This window comes from Notamacropus eugenii, chromosome 5 (assembly GCF_028372415.1).
Source record: "Notamacropus eugenii isolate mMacEug1 chromosome 5, mMacEug1.pri_v2, whole genome shotgun sequence".
Classification (NCBI taxonomy): Eukaryota; Metazoa; Chordata; class Mammalia; order Diprotodontia; family Macropodidae; genus Notamacropus; species Notamacropus eugenii.
The window spans coordinates 28,872,150-28,888,695 of NC_092876.1; the positions used below are offsets into that span (position 1 = coordinate 28,872,150).

At 51.0% G+C, this 16,546-nt stretch overlaps 1 protein-coding gene across 1 annotated transcript; it reads right to left on the reverse strand.

Annotated features, from left to right (window-relative positions):
• Positions 1-6,596: 6,596 nt before the first annotated feature.
• AP2S1 (adaptor related protein complex 2 subunit sigma 1) lies at positions 6,597-11,365 on the reverse strand. Its single transcript, XM_072608097.1, is given in 6 exon segments — positions 6,597-6,981; positions 7,113-7,172; positions 7,310-7,423; positions 10,230-10,379; positions 11,136-11,254; positions 11,257-11,365. Coding segments are annotated over 6 exon segments (639 nt in total). The 5' UTR covers positions 11,351-11,365; the 3' UTR covers positions 6,597-6,879.
• Positions 11,366-16,546: the final 5,181 nt, after the last annotated feature.

Genomic DNA, 16,546 nt, shown 5'->3' on the forward strand with positions numbered 1-16,546 from the left:
ACAGTGAGACCATCACTCCCCTCCCTATTCCTAGAAGCCAAGATCCTCTTAGGGGCAGCTGCTTGAATTAGCTTCTGTGGCTAATTTGAGACAGAATCATCCCGCTGCCCCCTGAGTTTGTAGCCCAAGAACCCTAAATCTTTTCCAGAAGTCACTAATCATGGTTTCCCCATCTTATAGTCATGAAGCTGATTTTTCTCTACCCAAGTGCAAGACTTTACCTTCAAACCTAGTGAATTTCATCCTGTTACACTCTGCCCAATGCCCTCATGTGTCAAATTCCTTTTGGGTCCTGACATTGTTCTCCAGAGCGTTGATGCCTCCTAGCTAGGTTTCATATGTACATTTGATGAGCATACCATTTATGCCTCTATTCAAAGTGTTATGGTATAAGATAATTAGCTTAAACAGCATACAGCCAAACACAGAGTCCTGGGGCTCTCCCCTGGAGACTTCCTGTCACATCATCACTGAACATTTTTTAAGAATGGCCATCAAACCTGTTTTGAAACAGGTAGCTCAAGCAGCAAGACATTCTTAGGGAGAGACACAAGGCAGCACATGCCAAATCATCACCACCATCTTGACCACCATCTCCCTTCAGATCCTGATGGACAGGACAGGACCCTGAACCCAAGAGCCTTGGGAACAGCATGTCCCCAAACCACCAGACATGCTTCCAGTTCAGGCCCTATAGCCATGGGGAGGAGAGGTCATTGTGAAAAAGGGGCCCCCTTTCTTCATCACTGCCAGCAATGATTATTGACCAACAACCCCTGATAAGGGCAGGAGAATTGGGAGTGGTAACCCCCTGCAGACCACCAGCCCTGCCTCTATCCCAGCCATCCCAGCCATCACCCAGAGAAACAACCCCTGCAGAGAAGGGACCAGCCATCCCCACCTACTGCCACTTCACAGAGAAGGTAAAACAGCCTAGCTGAAGGAGAAGGCATTCTGAGAAAGAGACAGGCAGAGGCACATGCTGGGCAAGCCAAATGACTACCACCACTTGGGCCATCATCTCCCCTCAGATCCTGATGGAGACACCCCAGAACCCCTAGTCCAAGACCTTCAAGATTAGCAAAGAGGCCAATCCAGTACCCGCAACCATCATCCAAGGATGCAGCCCCTGTGGAGATGCCTGGAAATTACTCCTACAGAGGGGCTGCCTGAAGATTCAGAAAGGAAAATTCTTGTTACCAAGGTACTGTCAAGTGTTTCAGCATCAGAAACTGAACCATTTTATTGGAGGAAATGACATTCAAGAAGAATCATGACTGTCTGCTTTGTAACTACTCCCTAAGGACCATGGGATGTTTTTATCTTACTTGTAGCTGAAACCTTCCCTGTGCGTCATCTCCCCCCTTGACCAGGGGCTGCTTTGCCCAGAGTAAGTGCTAAAGAAATACTTCATCCATCCATCCATCCATCCATCCATCCATCCATCCATCCACTCACCCATCCATCCATCCATCCATCCATCCATCCATTCATCCATCCATCCATCTATCTATCCATTATCTGAATGCTTTCTCTTCTCTCTGTCCATGTTCTCCATAAGAATAGCATGAAATGCTCTATCAAAAGTTTTGCTGATATCTAACAAAATTATATTTACAGCATCTTCCTCGGATTCCAGTTTAGTAATCTTATAAAAAGGGGAAAGAAGGTCAGGCTGGCATGATGTGTTGGGGCGGAAGCCCTATTCCTTTTCTACACTGCTTTCCTTTCTAGATTTTTTTCATTCCCTTTAACAATCCATTCTAGAGTTTTCCCTGCTATGGAAATCCAGTCCACTGAACTTCAGCGAGCAGATTCTAGCCTCTTTCCTTCCTTTTTAAATCATGATGGCATTTGCCCTTTGCCAGTCTTGTGGTATCTCTGGCCCTTTCCATGATCTTTCCTCTGGCCATTCCTGCTGCCAGGTCCACTCTGGCTTCAAATCACCAAGGGCAGCCAGAGCCTCTCTTTCTATTTCCTTCATTATCTTGAATATCTACTCCTTCTTTGCAGAGAAAACAGCAGAGACAGAAAGGATAGAGCAGCCCTGTATTTCCCCTGGGGTCAATTATTGTCCTCCCATGCAAAGATCCTCTCTTTTGCCTCTTCTTTTTCTCCCAGTATGGTAGTATGGCTACCCTCCCCTCCCCCCCCCCCCCAAGCAAGGTTGGGATCTTGTGATTCTGAGATTCAAGGAGGGCCTCCCAGGCCAGAGTGAGGGGGCCCCTTTCTCAGAAAACACTGACAAACCTTTCTGTAGTTTTGTCATGCAGGCTGCTGAGATCTGGAGAGCAGTATGGGAGGGGAGGGGGTGGTAACTGGGGGTCCAGGGGCTTTCCCTAAGCCCCTGGGAAGGACAGTCTACAAGCAGATGAGTCACATTGTACACAGCAGGAAAGCAAAGCCTCACCCTCACTCAGGGTCATAGAACCATAAACTCAGAACAGGAAGGGGCACCTCATCATTTGACTGATGGATGCACTTTAGGAGACCGGTAATGGCATAATTAGCTTCCATGAGGATTATCCTTTTCAAAATCCCTGCCCATTATTTCATAGATAAGGAAACTGAGAAATAGAACATGAGGATATAAATTGAAACAAGAGAACTAGAACATCTTGCTCAAGGCAAGCACCAGAGCACAAGATCTGAACCCAGATCCTTTGACTCCAGCAGGGCCAGGACTCTTTCCACTGTTCCACCCAAGGTCACACCCAAGGTAGAAAACGACAGGGGTAAGATTTGAACCCAGGACATAGGATCATAGAATTAGAACTGGAAGCTCCCTTTCAGGGCTCATCTAGTTTAACCCCTTTATTTTACAGGCAAGGAAACAGAGGGTCAGTGAACTGCCCAAGGTCACAAAGGGGTCAAAGAGGCTGGATTCGAATTCAAATCATAGGAGAACAGACTTAGAGACAATCTAGTTCAACCTATTAATTTTACAAACAAGGAAACTGAGGCACCTGGCAATTAAGGGGCTGGCCTGTTGCCACAGAGGTAAGTGATGGGATTTGAACCCCAGACCCTCTGATGTCTAACCTAGGACTTTTCCATGGTACAGGGATACTGCCTCTGTCCCATGACTATGAATATCAGAACTGGCCTTTGCCCTCCGGGCTCCTGGCTCTGAGCTCAGCTGGCATTTTTTCCATGATACCACATTGCCTCTGGGAAAACCATTTGGAGAGGAGGATGAAATTTAGATTCCAGCTAAGAAAAGAAAAGGGACACTTTTCCCAAGATCCAGGCTCTCCCATACTGGTCCAGATACCAGGACGTGGTTGAAGGCCTAGGTCTGGCTGTTTCCATAGAAACAGCTGGGCCCTGTCCCACCCCTCTATTGAGGGAAAGAGATGCGGTTGTCATGACGACCCTCATCTTCAGCAAGATTCCTGAACAATCCAGCTCCTCACCCCCCCACCCCATGAAGCACTAGGTGATTCAGGATAAAAATGGCTCCATTAGATGCCTCCAACATACAACCTTTCTTCTATGCTCTGGTCCCCTCCCTTCCCCACCTGTCTGCGCCATCCCACTGCTGCTCTCAGGGAGCCTGGAGGAATTGTCGGGGAGGAAGCCATAGAGTATGGTATCAGGTCACCAGAGTGCTGTGAACTTCTAGTGCGTTTTCCCCCTCGGGGTCTTTGTACAAAGAAGGTATGATGATAGACGAACCCTCATCTTTGTTCAGAAGTTCTATGATCCTAGGATTTCCAGGGTCCAAGAAGAGGTCAGAGGGACTAAGACCGAGTCTACTCGGATTTCTAGATTCTTGGAACTGCTGTTGGATCAGGAAGAGGGAAATGCAGGGTGGGTTAAGGTGGATAGGTTCTCCCAGGGAAGAAAAGTCAAGGCTAGGGTCGGGGAAGAGGAATAGACAAGACCCAGACAGAACTGGAAGGTGCCAAAAGCTGATGAGGAAGGAGGTAGGGGGAGAGTGGCTATAGAGGAGTGCCCCCTTAAGGCTCACACTGGGGCTCCAGGGTTGCAGAGGGAGTGGGTGAGATCGATGTCCCATCTCAGAAGACACCTAGGGGCCAGTCTGACTAAAGGGAGAAGGAAGGACTAAAGAGACGTTTCATGGGAATCCTGCCTCCCAAGCCCAGCTTCAGGGGCCCAGGATGCATGGGATCCAACCACTTCAGAGGACCTAGCCCCTCCCTTTCCCCCTTTTAAAGGGCAGCTGGAGTCAGGAAGCCTGCCTGGCCAGAGCTTCGAGCTTGGGGATGAAAGGAGCCAGAGAAGCTTGTCGGGAGGTGGGGGAATGGGGATAGGTGTCTCCTCCAATTGGTTCTCTACATAATGCCCAGGTCCCCCCTACACCTCTCATTCTCAACTTTGGCACTCCTCAATAGGCACCATTATTGCCAGCTCTAGACTCCTGCCACATCTCCTAAGAGGGTTCCAGAGTGATTAAAACCTTGGAGAACCAGGAATTACTGTTTCAAGAATGCCAGCCTGTCCTCCCTAAAGCTTCCCTGGTTTGGCAGAAGGGCCAGCAGGAAGTGGGAATCCCTTACCAGGGGATAAAGATAGAGGCCTACAGGGTGCTGGCCTGTACATGGGGGAAAGAGCTTCTGTCTTCAGCTCGCCCGGGGACTGATGGTGCTTCCTTGGCCAATGTTCTAGAATTCCAAGCATCTCACTTCCCAGGCATCAAGGATGCTCCCCAAGCTTCTTCAGCTACCCCAAGCCTCTGTTGAGTTAAACCTGAGTGACTATCCCTGCCCTTCCCACAACTGGTTTAAAAATTATCTCCCCCCCAGCCTCTAGACCTTGCTCAGGCTCTGTTAATCAGTCCCTGGTGGGGGTTGGGGGGGCATCTTCCAAACTTGACCCCTGCCCTCAATCCTTACTCCCCCAAGAGATATTTGGACCTCATGGCCTAAGGAGTCAGTGGGAGTGCCAGGCAGCTGGTATCCTATTTCCTTCCATCCCTCTGTCCCTTCCTCCCTGGGCTGGGGCAGAAAACCCCATGTCAGCTTTCTCCTCCATCCAGCAGGGAGGCAGGTAGAACCAGACTGTCCTCCATTCACACTCAGAGCAAGGCCCAGCTCCCACCTCCACCAGTCAGGACAGGCACACTGTTGGCATCTCCTCCTCCCTCTGGCCCTTGCGCCCTTGGGGAATAGACAGCTACTGGCTTCTTAGGGGGTGGGTGGAGAATTGGGAGGAAAATCAAGGTTGCCCAAGGGCAACCAGATGAGATGTGAATGATACTTCAGAGGTATAATCTCACTAGAGTCTCCCAACGTTCCTCCCAGAGCCTACAGCCACTTTTTAGCCCCCTTTCACAGAAGAGGAAACTGAGGGAGACCAAGGTGAAGTGACCTGCCCCATGCTCACACAGATGGTGTCTGAGGCTGGAATTGAACTCAGGTCTCCCAGATTCTAAGACAAGCACTGGCGCTATCCACCAAGCGGCCTTGATGCTCCACCTTAGAGATGACCTCTCAGGCTCCTTGCTGTCAGCCAGGGCTGGCAGCAACCCTGGCCCATCCCGGCTGACCCTTTCCAGAGTCACCAAGTGATGAGAATCTTCCCCCTCAGGCCCCACTCAGCACTTCCTGGACCAGTCTGAAGAAGCTAGGGAAGATACTATTTTTGGAATTCTCTAATGTTGATCACTGAACATTGGGATTATCCTTTCCTCCACCCCACCTGCCCCCCTTGACTGGACACTTCAGCTGGGCAGGACCCATCCCTGTGTCTGGCACAGAACACAGCTCATTCAGTGATCACTGTGGTGTATACTATAGTTCACTGAAGAAAAGCAAGCCACTTCCTTTTCAAGGTTAATAAAGTGAGGGTCAGAGAAGGCTCAGTCTCAGCATCAGGATTCAAACCCAGGTCCTCACAGTTAAAAAAGTCAGGTGTCTTTGCACTACCATGATGTGGGGGCTTGGCAAGCTGGCTCTTGCTGCCCCCATTCTGCTCCTGACTAGGGTTCTAAACGAACTGGCACCCATAACCTCATTTCTCTCCCAACCTTGCCCTGAGTTGCATCACTCAGGATGCAAGGGCCCAAGAGGCAGGGCTTCCCCAGCTCAAGGCTCAAGGCTCCTGGGGCCTGCCCAGCTGGCAGCTCAGGTGTCCAGGTGCCAGCTGGGCAGGGGGCGGGGCTTCTAGTCTCTCCCAAGGCCCAAAGATCAGCCCTCTCCTTTCTCCACCCACCACTGTCGATGTACTGGAGGGGAAAGGGGGAACCTTTAGAAAGCCTCTGGCCAAGTCAAGAAATGGCACCCCAGGAATCCCACTGGGGGTGAGCAGGCAAGAGACGGGACAGCCCTGGGCTGAGTCTCCACCTACCTTTGCCTGGCTTTTGGCTTTGATTTCCACCCCTGTAAAACGCGGAGGCCAGGGCTGGACTACAGGGTAGCTCCAAGGCCCCTTTCAGCCCTGACATTCTATCTCTGATTCAAAATCCCTTAAGATCCAAAGAGTCAAATTTTTAATCATAAAAAGCTGTGTCTTTCAAAGCTCAGAGGCCCAGACTCAGGCACCAAAAGGAGACTGGGAAAAGCAGACAAGGGGGCCCAGGAAGAGGCTGATACCTAGGGGCAAAGGTGCAGGAAGAGAAGGCAGTGGGCAGGCCAGGTCCACAACTTTATTGGGAGCTCCAGGTACATACATATGTCCACACACAGACGCAGACACACCCACACACACAGACACACAGGCTTGCTCACATGCTCACAGCATCATTGCCATGACATTGGGGTTAGAGGGTGTATGGCACCACACGCAGGGGACTTCCCTCCTCCTGATCCCGGCCAGGGTGTGGTCCCACCGTCCCAGACGGTAAACTCAGAGTATCTGCTGGGGAAGGGAGGGAGGGGGACAGAGGGGCAGAGGCTGGGGACCACCTGGGCCCCCTCACTCCAGGGACTGCAGCATCAAGAGCTGCTTGAGCACCTTCGTCTGGCTTGTCTCTCGGATCTCCCCGGCCAGGAACATCTCATCCACCACCGTGTAAACCTGCGGAGGGAGAGGGACAGAGACAGGGCTGGAGGGCAGGCAGCTGGCTCTGGGGAGTCCCTGACCCCAGGCACTGGCTCAGTGGGAAGAATCCAGACCTCAGGGCCTCCCTCAGCCCCAAGGGTCCCTACCTTGTAGAAATTGAAGACGAGATCCAGTTCACAGACATTGTGGAAATATTCATTTAAGACCTATGAGACAGGGAAACAGGAGTAAGGACTCTAATGGCAGACATAAAGACACAAAGGGGCTGGCTGGAAGGAAGGTCCCCTTCCCCTCCTCCCCTTGCCCTAGGGCTCTCAACTGACCCCCATCTTCCCAGACCCACCTCCACGAAGTTGTGGATGGCCTCCAGGTAGGCCAGGTTGTTATCATTGACATCAACGCAGATGCAGAAGTAGAGGCCGGCATAACGGCGATAAATGATCTTAAAGTTGCGGAACTGGAGGCAAGAAGAGGAGCCAAAGGTCAGAGCCACAAGGGCATCAGCACCAGCACACTGACCATTCAAAGACCCAGTGGGGAGGGGGCCTCCAGAGGTCACATAGGCCAGTGATGGCCAGCCAAGCCTGGCTCCTCCAGCTGGCCAGGAGGCAGAGACATAGGCAAGGGGAGAGAGAAAGGAGAGAGGAGAGGGGAGACAGAGATGGACAGAGATAGAGAAGAAGAAACAGAGACACACCAAAGAGACAGAAGCAGGTTATACACAATGACAATAAACAGACCATGGGACTGGAAAGGACCTTTGAGACCATCTCATACAAACTTCTTTATTTGACAGAACTGGAAACTGAGGCCTGGGGAGGTGAGGCAGTGATTCAGAACAGAGCCAGTCCCCGAAAGCAGCTCTGCCTGGGCCCTCTGCACTGCCTCAGATGTAGAGGAAGACTTACAAAGGGCCAGGGAGGCCAGAGCTTGGAGAAGAGAGCAGAAGGAAAGTTCCCAGATCCTTTATGGAGCCTTTGTTTTGTGGAAAGGGACTCTAAGGCTCAGTTGGAGGAAGGGACTTGGCCACTGCCACTTGGAAACATGTGCAGAGGAGCTGACCCCACCCGCTCCAGGCTTGGCCCCAGTCTAGGACTCAGGCTGGACAGGATCCTGGGTGATAACCTGCCTGGCCTCGACTTTTACAGGTGAAAAAATGGAGACCTGCAAGGGGTGAGGGGGAAGGGCAGCCCTCACAGATGCCCAGCACAGCCTATGGTGATGCTCAGACCCTTGTCTACTGCCTGTGCTTATGAATTGCTATGGGTCTGGCCTCATCCCTTTTGCTTGGCTGTTGTGCCATCCTTCTCTTAGGGTCCTGAAATCAAGAGCTAGAAAAGGCCTCGAACCACAGAATGACAAAGCAGCCACTTCACACACAAAGACAAAGAAGATGTGACTCATTCAGTGTTCCAGAATTTAAAATAGAAGAGAGCTCTGGCTTTGCAGACAGGAGGATCTGGGTTCAAGTTCTGCCTTTCCATTCACTACCCCGGGGACCCTGGGCAAGCCCCTCAGCTTTTCTGGCCTTCTATCTCATCTATAAAGTGAGGGAGGATGAGGAAGGTCAATTCAAACAGTGTGGCTAGGCACAGGTGACTCAGCTTCTGCTCTCAAGATGCTTCCATTCTCGTGAGGGAAACAGCACATGCACAGCACAGTACCCAGAAGACCTGGTTTCAAATCTTCCCCCTACCCTTAATTCCTGGGTGCCCTGGGGCAGGTCCTGGAGTGCTCTAGGGGCTTAGCCTGGTCAGCCTCCTGGGCTGATCCTCACACTCCTCTCGCCTCCTGTGCCCCTGACACCTTCCGGAAACAGCCCCAAGTCCCACCACCCCATTTCTGGGGCAGTGACATTTGTTTCCTCTTCCTCCTGAACCTCCTTCCTGGGCTTGCTGTGGGAGCGTGGCGCCCTCTTGTGGCCACCCATGTAACCACAGCTGGGCTCTCTGGGCTAGGATGGGGCGGGGGTCAGTCTGCAGATGGGGAGGCCTACGAGCAGGCCAGGGAACACAGACCTGGAACCTCGAAGGTGGACCCTGGGAAACAGCAGAGGTGAGGCTTGACCCTCCCCTGAATGTTGTTCCCCTTCTCACTGCAGCATCTTTCTACATATTACTCCTAGGGTCCAGTGCACTGGCCTGTGCTTTTCCTCATAAACGAAAATTCATTTCTCACCTCCAAGCCTTTGCATGGACGGTCCCTCATGCCTGGCATGCCCTCCCTCACTTCCACCTGTTAGAAGTCCTGGCCTCTTTCAAGCACTGCCTCTTCCAGGAAGCCAGGAAGCCTCCCCCTTGACTCCCGGTGGAGAGACCTTCTGGCCTAAAGTGCCCTTCCATATGTTGATAAACATAATCTCCTCAACAGAATTTAAGTTGCTTGGAGGCAGGGACTGTTTTGTGCTCAGTCTGTAAACCCATGGCATATCGTAGCGAAGGTTCACAGAGCTGGCATTAAACTATTGCCAGGCCCAGGAGGGAAGCCAAAGACGAGGATGGCTCAGCCTCTGCCCTTGAAAAGCTTCCATTCTCCTGGGGGAAGCATCATGTAAATAGTATAGTATCTACAAGACCTGGGTTCAAAGCTTGAACTGCTAATTGCTTTACAAATACTATCTCAGGCAAGGCAGGTGCTATTATTATTATCCCCTGAGGCATGAGGTGAAGTGAATTGCCCAGGGTCATCCAGATAGGAAGCTTCAGAGGCCTGATTTGAACTCAGGTCTTTCTGACTCCAGGCCCCATGCTCTGTGCCTTAATTCTTGGTCCTATAAGGGGCATCCTCCAGCATCTGCCTGTAGGCTTCCACAGACTGGGAAGCCAGCCCCTCCCAAGACGGCCCACTTTCCTCTGGGACAGAGAGCCCAAATCTGCCCGGTCAGCGACAGCCCCTTAGGGTGCACCAAAGCAACCCCAAGTCCTCCTCAGCCCCTGGAGCTTTCTGGTGGTTTCCCCAGACTTCTGTTTAGCATACTCTCTGGGCCTCTCATCACTATGGTGTCTCCCCACCCCCGCCTGGAGGTGCCAGCTTTTCGTAATAATAACTAACATTCCCGAAGAATGCTTTTAGGCTGGCAAAGCACTTCACAAATATCAACTCATTGGATCCTCTCAACAACCTGGGGAGGTAGGTACTATTATTACCATTTTACAAAGGTAGAAACTGAGGCTGGATTAAACTTCCTACGGCACTCGGCTGCCTTATCAATGTCGCTCCTGAAACAGGAGGAGGCCCTGGGGGGCATGGTGGACTACATTCACCTCCACAAAGTTGGTGTGCTTGGCATCCCGGACTGTGACCACTGCATGGACCTCCTCAATCAGCTTCTGCTTCTCGTCATCATCAAACTGCATGTACCACTTGGCCAGGCGGGTCTTGCCTGCTCGGTTCTGGATGAGGATGAATCGGATCTGGGAAGAGACAGGACCCCGAAGCCATGAGCCGGGTAGGGGGTGGGCAGGACCAGAGGTGGCAAGACCTGGCAGGGATGTGGCCAGGGGGAATGCCTGTCCTTTCTTAAGGCACCTGGGCACCTCCACCATGGAATCTGCCAGTCTTCCCCCACCTTAGGCCTTGGGGTGGATTCCCGCTGGTCTGTCCTCCCCGGGCCTGAGTCACCCAGCTCAGCTGCCTTGGGGAACACTGGCTTCAGCCTCCCCTGCTGAGCTCAGGACAACTGCTTCCTGGAACTAACCAGGAACTAACCCAGCCCTGGGGAAGTGAGGAGGAGAGGGGCTGGGGGCAGATCCCACCCGTCCCCCTAAGCCGTTCCCCCCGGGCCCCTCCCTTCTCCCAGGCTCTCATCTCCGAGGCTACACGGCCTCCTCTGCTGCCCAAGGTCCCAGTTTCGAAGCCCCCGGCCCTCTCCAGCTCCCAACCTGCCCCTCCCCCTCCCTCTCCAGGTGTCTTCCAGGTCCCAAGCTCTCCGCCAGGTTGCTGGGCTCTTCCCGCCCGTCCCTTCCCGGCTGCAGACTCTCAGGCCCAGCGTCTCGCTCCTGGTTCTCCTATCCCTCCCACCCTGCTTGGTCCGTCCCCGCTCCGTTACTCCAGGGCGCGGCCAGAACCAGCGGACCCGGCCTGGGGGGCAGGTGCGGGGGGATTGGCAAAGCAGGGCCCAGAGAAGGCTGACAGGGTCCCAGGATCCTTGGCCGCGCGATCCCCGTTACCATGGTGATCCCTCGGGGTCGAGCCCCCACCCCGATCTCCCCGATCTCCGGGGTCCGGCGGAGACTGGGTGACTTCCAAAGCCGCGGCTTCAGGCTGCTCTCCGGGCCGCAGCCGAACGGACATCCGGTACGACACCTCCCTTCCGCGCGGGGGCCGCTGGGATGTGTAGTTCAGGGACGTGGGCATTGGAGCACTGTCTCACCCTTCCCAGCATGCTCTTCTCTTCCCAGCTCCTTCCGCCCTGGGAGTCATAGTTGTAACAGCACGATATTGGACGCCAGGGGGCGCCATTTCCCTACGGCTTCCCGAAGGCTACGAGAAGTGGAAAGAGCTCAGTAGTAGACATCTAAAGCCTTACGCTTAAATACCACTCTATCACCTCCTAGCTTTGTGACGGCCTGGATCAAGTTTACCACTCACCAGGAAGCCCTGTTGCCTCTGGTGCATTCTGGGAAGTGTAGTCCTGAAAGCACACTCCCCGAAACGTAGTGCTCTCCTGTACTCCGGGAGAGCAGACGTTGCCCCAGGATTCAGATCCGCTCTGGGGTCCGGGTCGTAACCTCTCAGAGAGAAAGAACCCTAAAGCTCGGAGTGGAAGAGGTCAAGGCCCCCACTTGACCCCACCCCCTGGCCGTTGAGTGGCCCTGAAGAGGTCGTCTCAGGCAAAACCTCGTCCTGATTGGTCCATTTCCCATCTCTGCCAAGTACCTCTTTCTCCCATTGGCTTTTCGCAAAGCTCACTCTGATTGGCTAGTTTGGAATCCCTTCCACGGAGGTGAGGGATGGAGGCTTCCTCAGAATTGCTTTTGACCTACATCCTACCTTTGAATTAAGGGAAAGGAGTGCTTACTGTATGACCCTGGACAAGTCACTTACTTCTCAGGGACTCAGTTTCCTCATCTGTAAAATGAGATTGGATCTCTAAGATCCAGGAGTCAGTCAGCAAGCACTTATTAATTGCCTACTATATGCTAGGCACTGTGCTCCGCTGGGCAGGGACAGGACATTCAAAGAAAATAAGTCTCTGCCCTCAAGGAGTTCACAGTCTAATGAGGGAGATGGCATACAAACAACTATACACAGGATACATAGGAAATCAACAGAAGGAAGGCACTTGCATTAGGAGATTCAGGAAAGGCTTCCTGCAGGAGGTGGGAGGCAGAGATAGAGAGGAAGAACATTCCAGACATGGAAGATAGCAGTAGAGGCCCACAGGAAGAACTGGGAGTTGGAGTGTCTAGCAGCAGGGAACAGCAAGGAAGCCAGGGTCACTGCATCGTTGGGTATGTGTAGAGATAGCAAAGAATTAAAAGACTGGAAAAGTAAGGGTCTGGACAGAGGATTTCATATTTAAACCTGGAGTCGATAAGAAATCACTGGAGTTTATCTAATAGGGGAGTGATGTGGGTGGACCTCCACTTTACAAAAATCACTTTGCTGTCTGGAGACTAGATTGGAGTGCGGAGACGAGGCAGGCCAACCTACCCACAGGCTACTGCGATAATAGAAACATGAAGTGATGAGGCAGGGGTACCAGGGTGGAAACAGTGTCAGAAAAGGGGGCATATTCCAGAGATGATGCAAAGGTGACACCACCAGACTTGGATGTTAGGGGGGTGAGAGGGAAGAGTCCAGGATGGCTATCAGGTTGGGCACCGACTGGGAGTGTGGCATTGACCTCTACAGTAATAGGGAAGGTGGGAGGTGGGAAGGGTTTGAGGACCCTTTGGACATAATGAGTTTAAGATGTCGACTGGACATTCAGAACAAGATGTCTGAAAGGCACCTGGAAATTTGAGATTAGAGTTGAAAAGAAAGTTTGAGGCAGGGAAGGCAGATGTGAGAATCATCCACAGAGATGGTAATTCAATCCATGGCAGCTGATGAGATCACCCTGTGAAGTAGAAAGGAGAAAGAAGAGAAGCCAGTACAGAATCCTGTGGGACACCTAAGGTAGAGGGTGTGACCAGCAAAGTAAGCTGAGGAGTGGTCTGAGAAGTAGGAGGAGAACCAGGAGATGGTAGAGAAAGCCTAAAGAAAGTATCAAGGAAGAGAGTGATGGACAATGTTCAGGGCTGCAGAGAAGACAAGGAGAATGAGAATTGAGAACACTGGATTTGGCAGCTAACAGATCAAGCTGGCCACTAAGTGGCACTGCAGTGCATAGAGTTCTGACCCTGAAGTCAGGAGAACCTGAGTTCAAATTCAGCTTCAGGTACTTACCAGGTGTGTGACCTTGGGTAAGTCACTTAACCCAGTTTGCCTCAGTTTCCTCATTTGTAAAATGAATGCTAGAGAAGGAAATGGCAGACCTTTCCAGTATCTCTGCCACAAAAAATCAAATGGCGTAAAGAGCTGGACACTTTTGAAATTACTGACCAATAACTAAGCCGAGTCACACTGCACACTTCACCATAGTAGCCTTGTACAAGAATAGCTGAACTTTTTTATGTGTTCGTTGCTTAACCCCCCAGTAGACTACAGTTGTACTTCTGGCCCCTAGTAGGTAGGCCCTGAGTAAATGTCTTGGAGAGATGACCCACTCCCAACACACAAATACAGACCAGGTTTCGGAGGGCCACAGATTGAAGAGACCAGGGAGGATAGCTTCCCCTCATTTTACAAAAGAGGACACAATCCTCAGAGAAGGGGTTTGCTCAAAGCCACACAAGTAGGAAGAGGCAGAACCGAGATTGGAAGCCAGATTCTCCGGGCTACACCAGACAGATTCCACCAAGGTCAGCGAAAGCAGCTTTACTTCTCCACCCCACCACGGCCGATCCCCCAGGGAGCTCACTGGTGCAAAATCCTGGGAGGGGCAATGAAATGGAGACCCTGCAGGCAAAGGCTGCCTTCTTGAACCCGGGTCAATGCAAGAAGGGCCCAAAGCCAAAACCGCCTCTTGTAAGGTCTTAGTTGGGGTAGTCAGTCCTCAGGGCCTGGAGGGGAGACTTGAGACAGTTAGAGAGCAGATCCGGTTAGCAATTCTTATGTAAGCCTAATTGTTTACTTGTCTGTTTATTTTTACTGGAGTAGAGGCCTGGCACGGGGCGTGGGGGCGGAAGCTTCCTTCTGCTACATACCCTGAGGTGAGCTTTCTGTTCTTGCTGATTCATAGCCTGGTAAAATGGGAAAAGCACTAGTTCAAAGACCGAGGGTCTGGGTTCGAATCCCAGCATGGTATGACCTTGCTAGTGGTAGGACCCTGGGTGTCCTCTTTAGGATTCAAATGTCTAATCTGTAAAAGGAGGTTTTTTCCAACCAGATGGCCTTTGAAGTCCTTTTACGTTCTAGATTTGATCTATAATCTTATGATTTAAAATCTACTGGAAATAGCATTTGATTTGAAGTCCTGGGTTCCAAGTTGGAAAATCACTTTAAACAACTCATATCCTTGGGCAAGGGGCCACTTCTCTGGAATCCAGTTTCCCTGTCTGTAAAATGAGGTGGTTGGGCCAGATTCAATTGGAGAAGTAATTATTAAAAGCTTACCACATTCCAAGATTCTGGGGATACAAAAAAAATACCTGGGACCCTAAAAACCAGCTCTAAATCTGATTTGTGAAATCAAAGGAAATAATCTCTGTCAAATGTTTAGCACAGTGAACCCCACACAGTAGGTGCTTAAACAAGCTTGCTCCTCCCCCACCCTTCTCCCCATTCCCAGCCTCAGAAACAAGGTCTTCTGACAGGCTGCTGGCCTTCTGCACATCAGTCACAGACTGGCAGATCTGGGGTAGCCCCCCCAGGGGGCCCCTCCCCATCCTCTCCCACCCACCTGATTCCAGTCTTTCCTTCTTCTAACTAGCCTGGCTTTTACTCATCTGCAAACTCCTGATTATCCCACACTGGAATGTCAACTTCATGAAGCTATGGACTGTTCTTCACTTCTGTCTCCTCAGCACTCAGTCCCAAACCTAGCAGTCAACAAGCATGTATTAACTGACTGCTTTCTGCTAGAAAGTCAGCATGGCCGAGTTAGCTGGCTGTGGAGCTAAGAAGACTGGGGCTTCCAGGCCTCTGGGTGACCTTGGGAAAATCACTTAACCTCTGAGGGCAGTGCTCTCCACTGTCTGGCTAATTTCAGAGAACATGCTGACCTGTGGAGGCAGAAGAAGTTTCCTCACTGGGATGGTCTGGACCAATGAAATCAATCCACATTAATTAAGTTCCTACTCTGTACCAGGCAGGCATGGGAGAGACAAAGAAAAACAAGACATAGTCCCAGCCCTGGAGGAGCTTACAATCTAATGGGAAAGCCAAATAAATAAATCTGTAAAAACAAATCCCAGATTTATTTTTATTTTTTTGCTAAGTACTAGGAATCCAAAGCCCAAAATGAAACCATATCCACCAAAGGATATACCAAATAAATCTGAAGTCTTTAGGGAGGGTAGGCCCTAATCATTGTCGGGGAAGGAATGGGACAGAAGGTGGTACTGGAGAGGAGTCTTGAAGGAAGGGAGTCTATGAGGCCCAGAAGTGAGGAGTGTATACACTCCAGGCACAGGGCATGACCGGGGGACAAAGGCCAGGTGACTGGACACGGTATGAAGTCCTGTATGAGTTTGGCTGGACCCATCTTGGAGTGTGTGAAGGGGAGTCTGGTGGAATTAGGCCGACAACTGGGACAAACTTGTAAAGAATTTAGAATACCAGATAGAGGACTTTATATCTGACACTCAATAAATGTTTATGAATTTTAACCAAAATGGAACTCTCAGATCTCCCCTTATGTGTATCAGTTAGCATGTATTTATTGTAAAAGGTAAAACAAACATAACAGCAGGGACCGGACCTGGTGATTTAATTGGTATAGGGAACATCAGGGTAGAGAAAAATCTCTCCTCCAATACAGGTCAGCACTGTCTTTGCAACTTGCAAGTGAACCAGAACATTGAGAGGTTAAGGGTTACAGCCAATATGTGGGCAGGATTTAAATCCAGCTCCATATCCTCCAGGGGAAGGGGAAGGAGGGATGGAAGATGAGTATTTATTAAAAGAATCTACTGTGTGCCAAGACACTCTGGTAAGTATTTTAAAAGCATCTCACTAGACAACAAAAAGACAAACACATTATTACATCAATACATGGTATGTATCTAAAAAGGAAGAAATTGGACTCCATGGTCTCTAAGAAACCTTCCAGATTCAAGTCTTGTGATGTGGCATTAGAGAGCTCAGATCTAAGACCAACTCTGACAGGCCACTTTGGGTGACCTTTGGGTGTCATCTTCCCCAGCATCAGTTTCATCTAGACCACCTCAATGGTCCCTTCCACCTCTAGAGGTTTGTTCTTTGTTTCTAAAGAGGTGCAGTGACATCACCAAGATGATGTCTTGGTTCAGTCATGGATTGGATTGAAGTTAGGCCAAGGTCCAAGGTGTCCATAGCACCTGCTCCAGCTGAA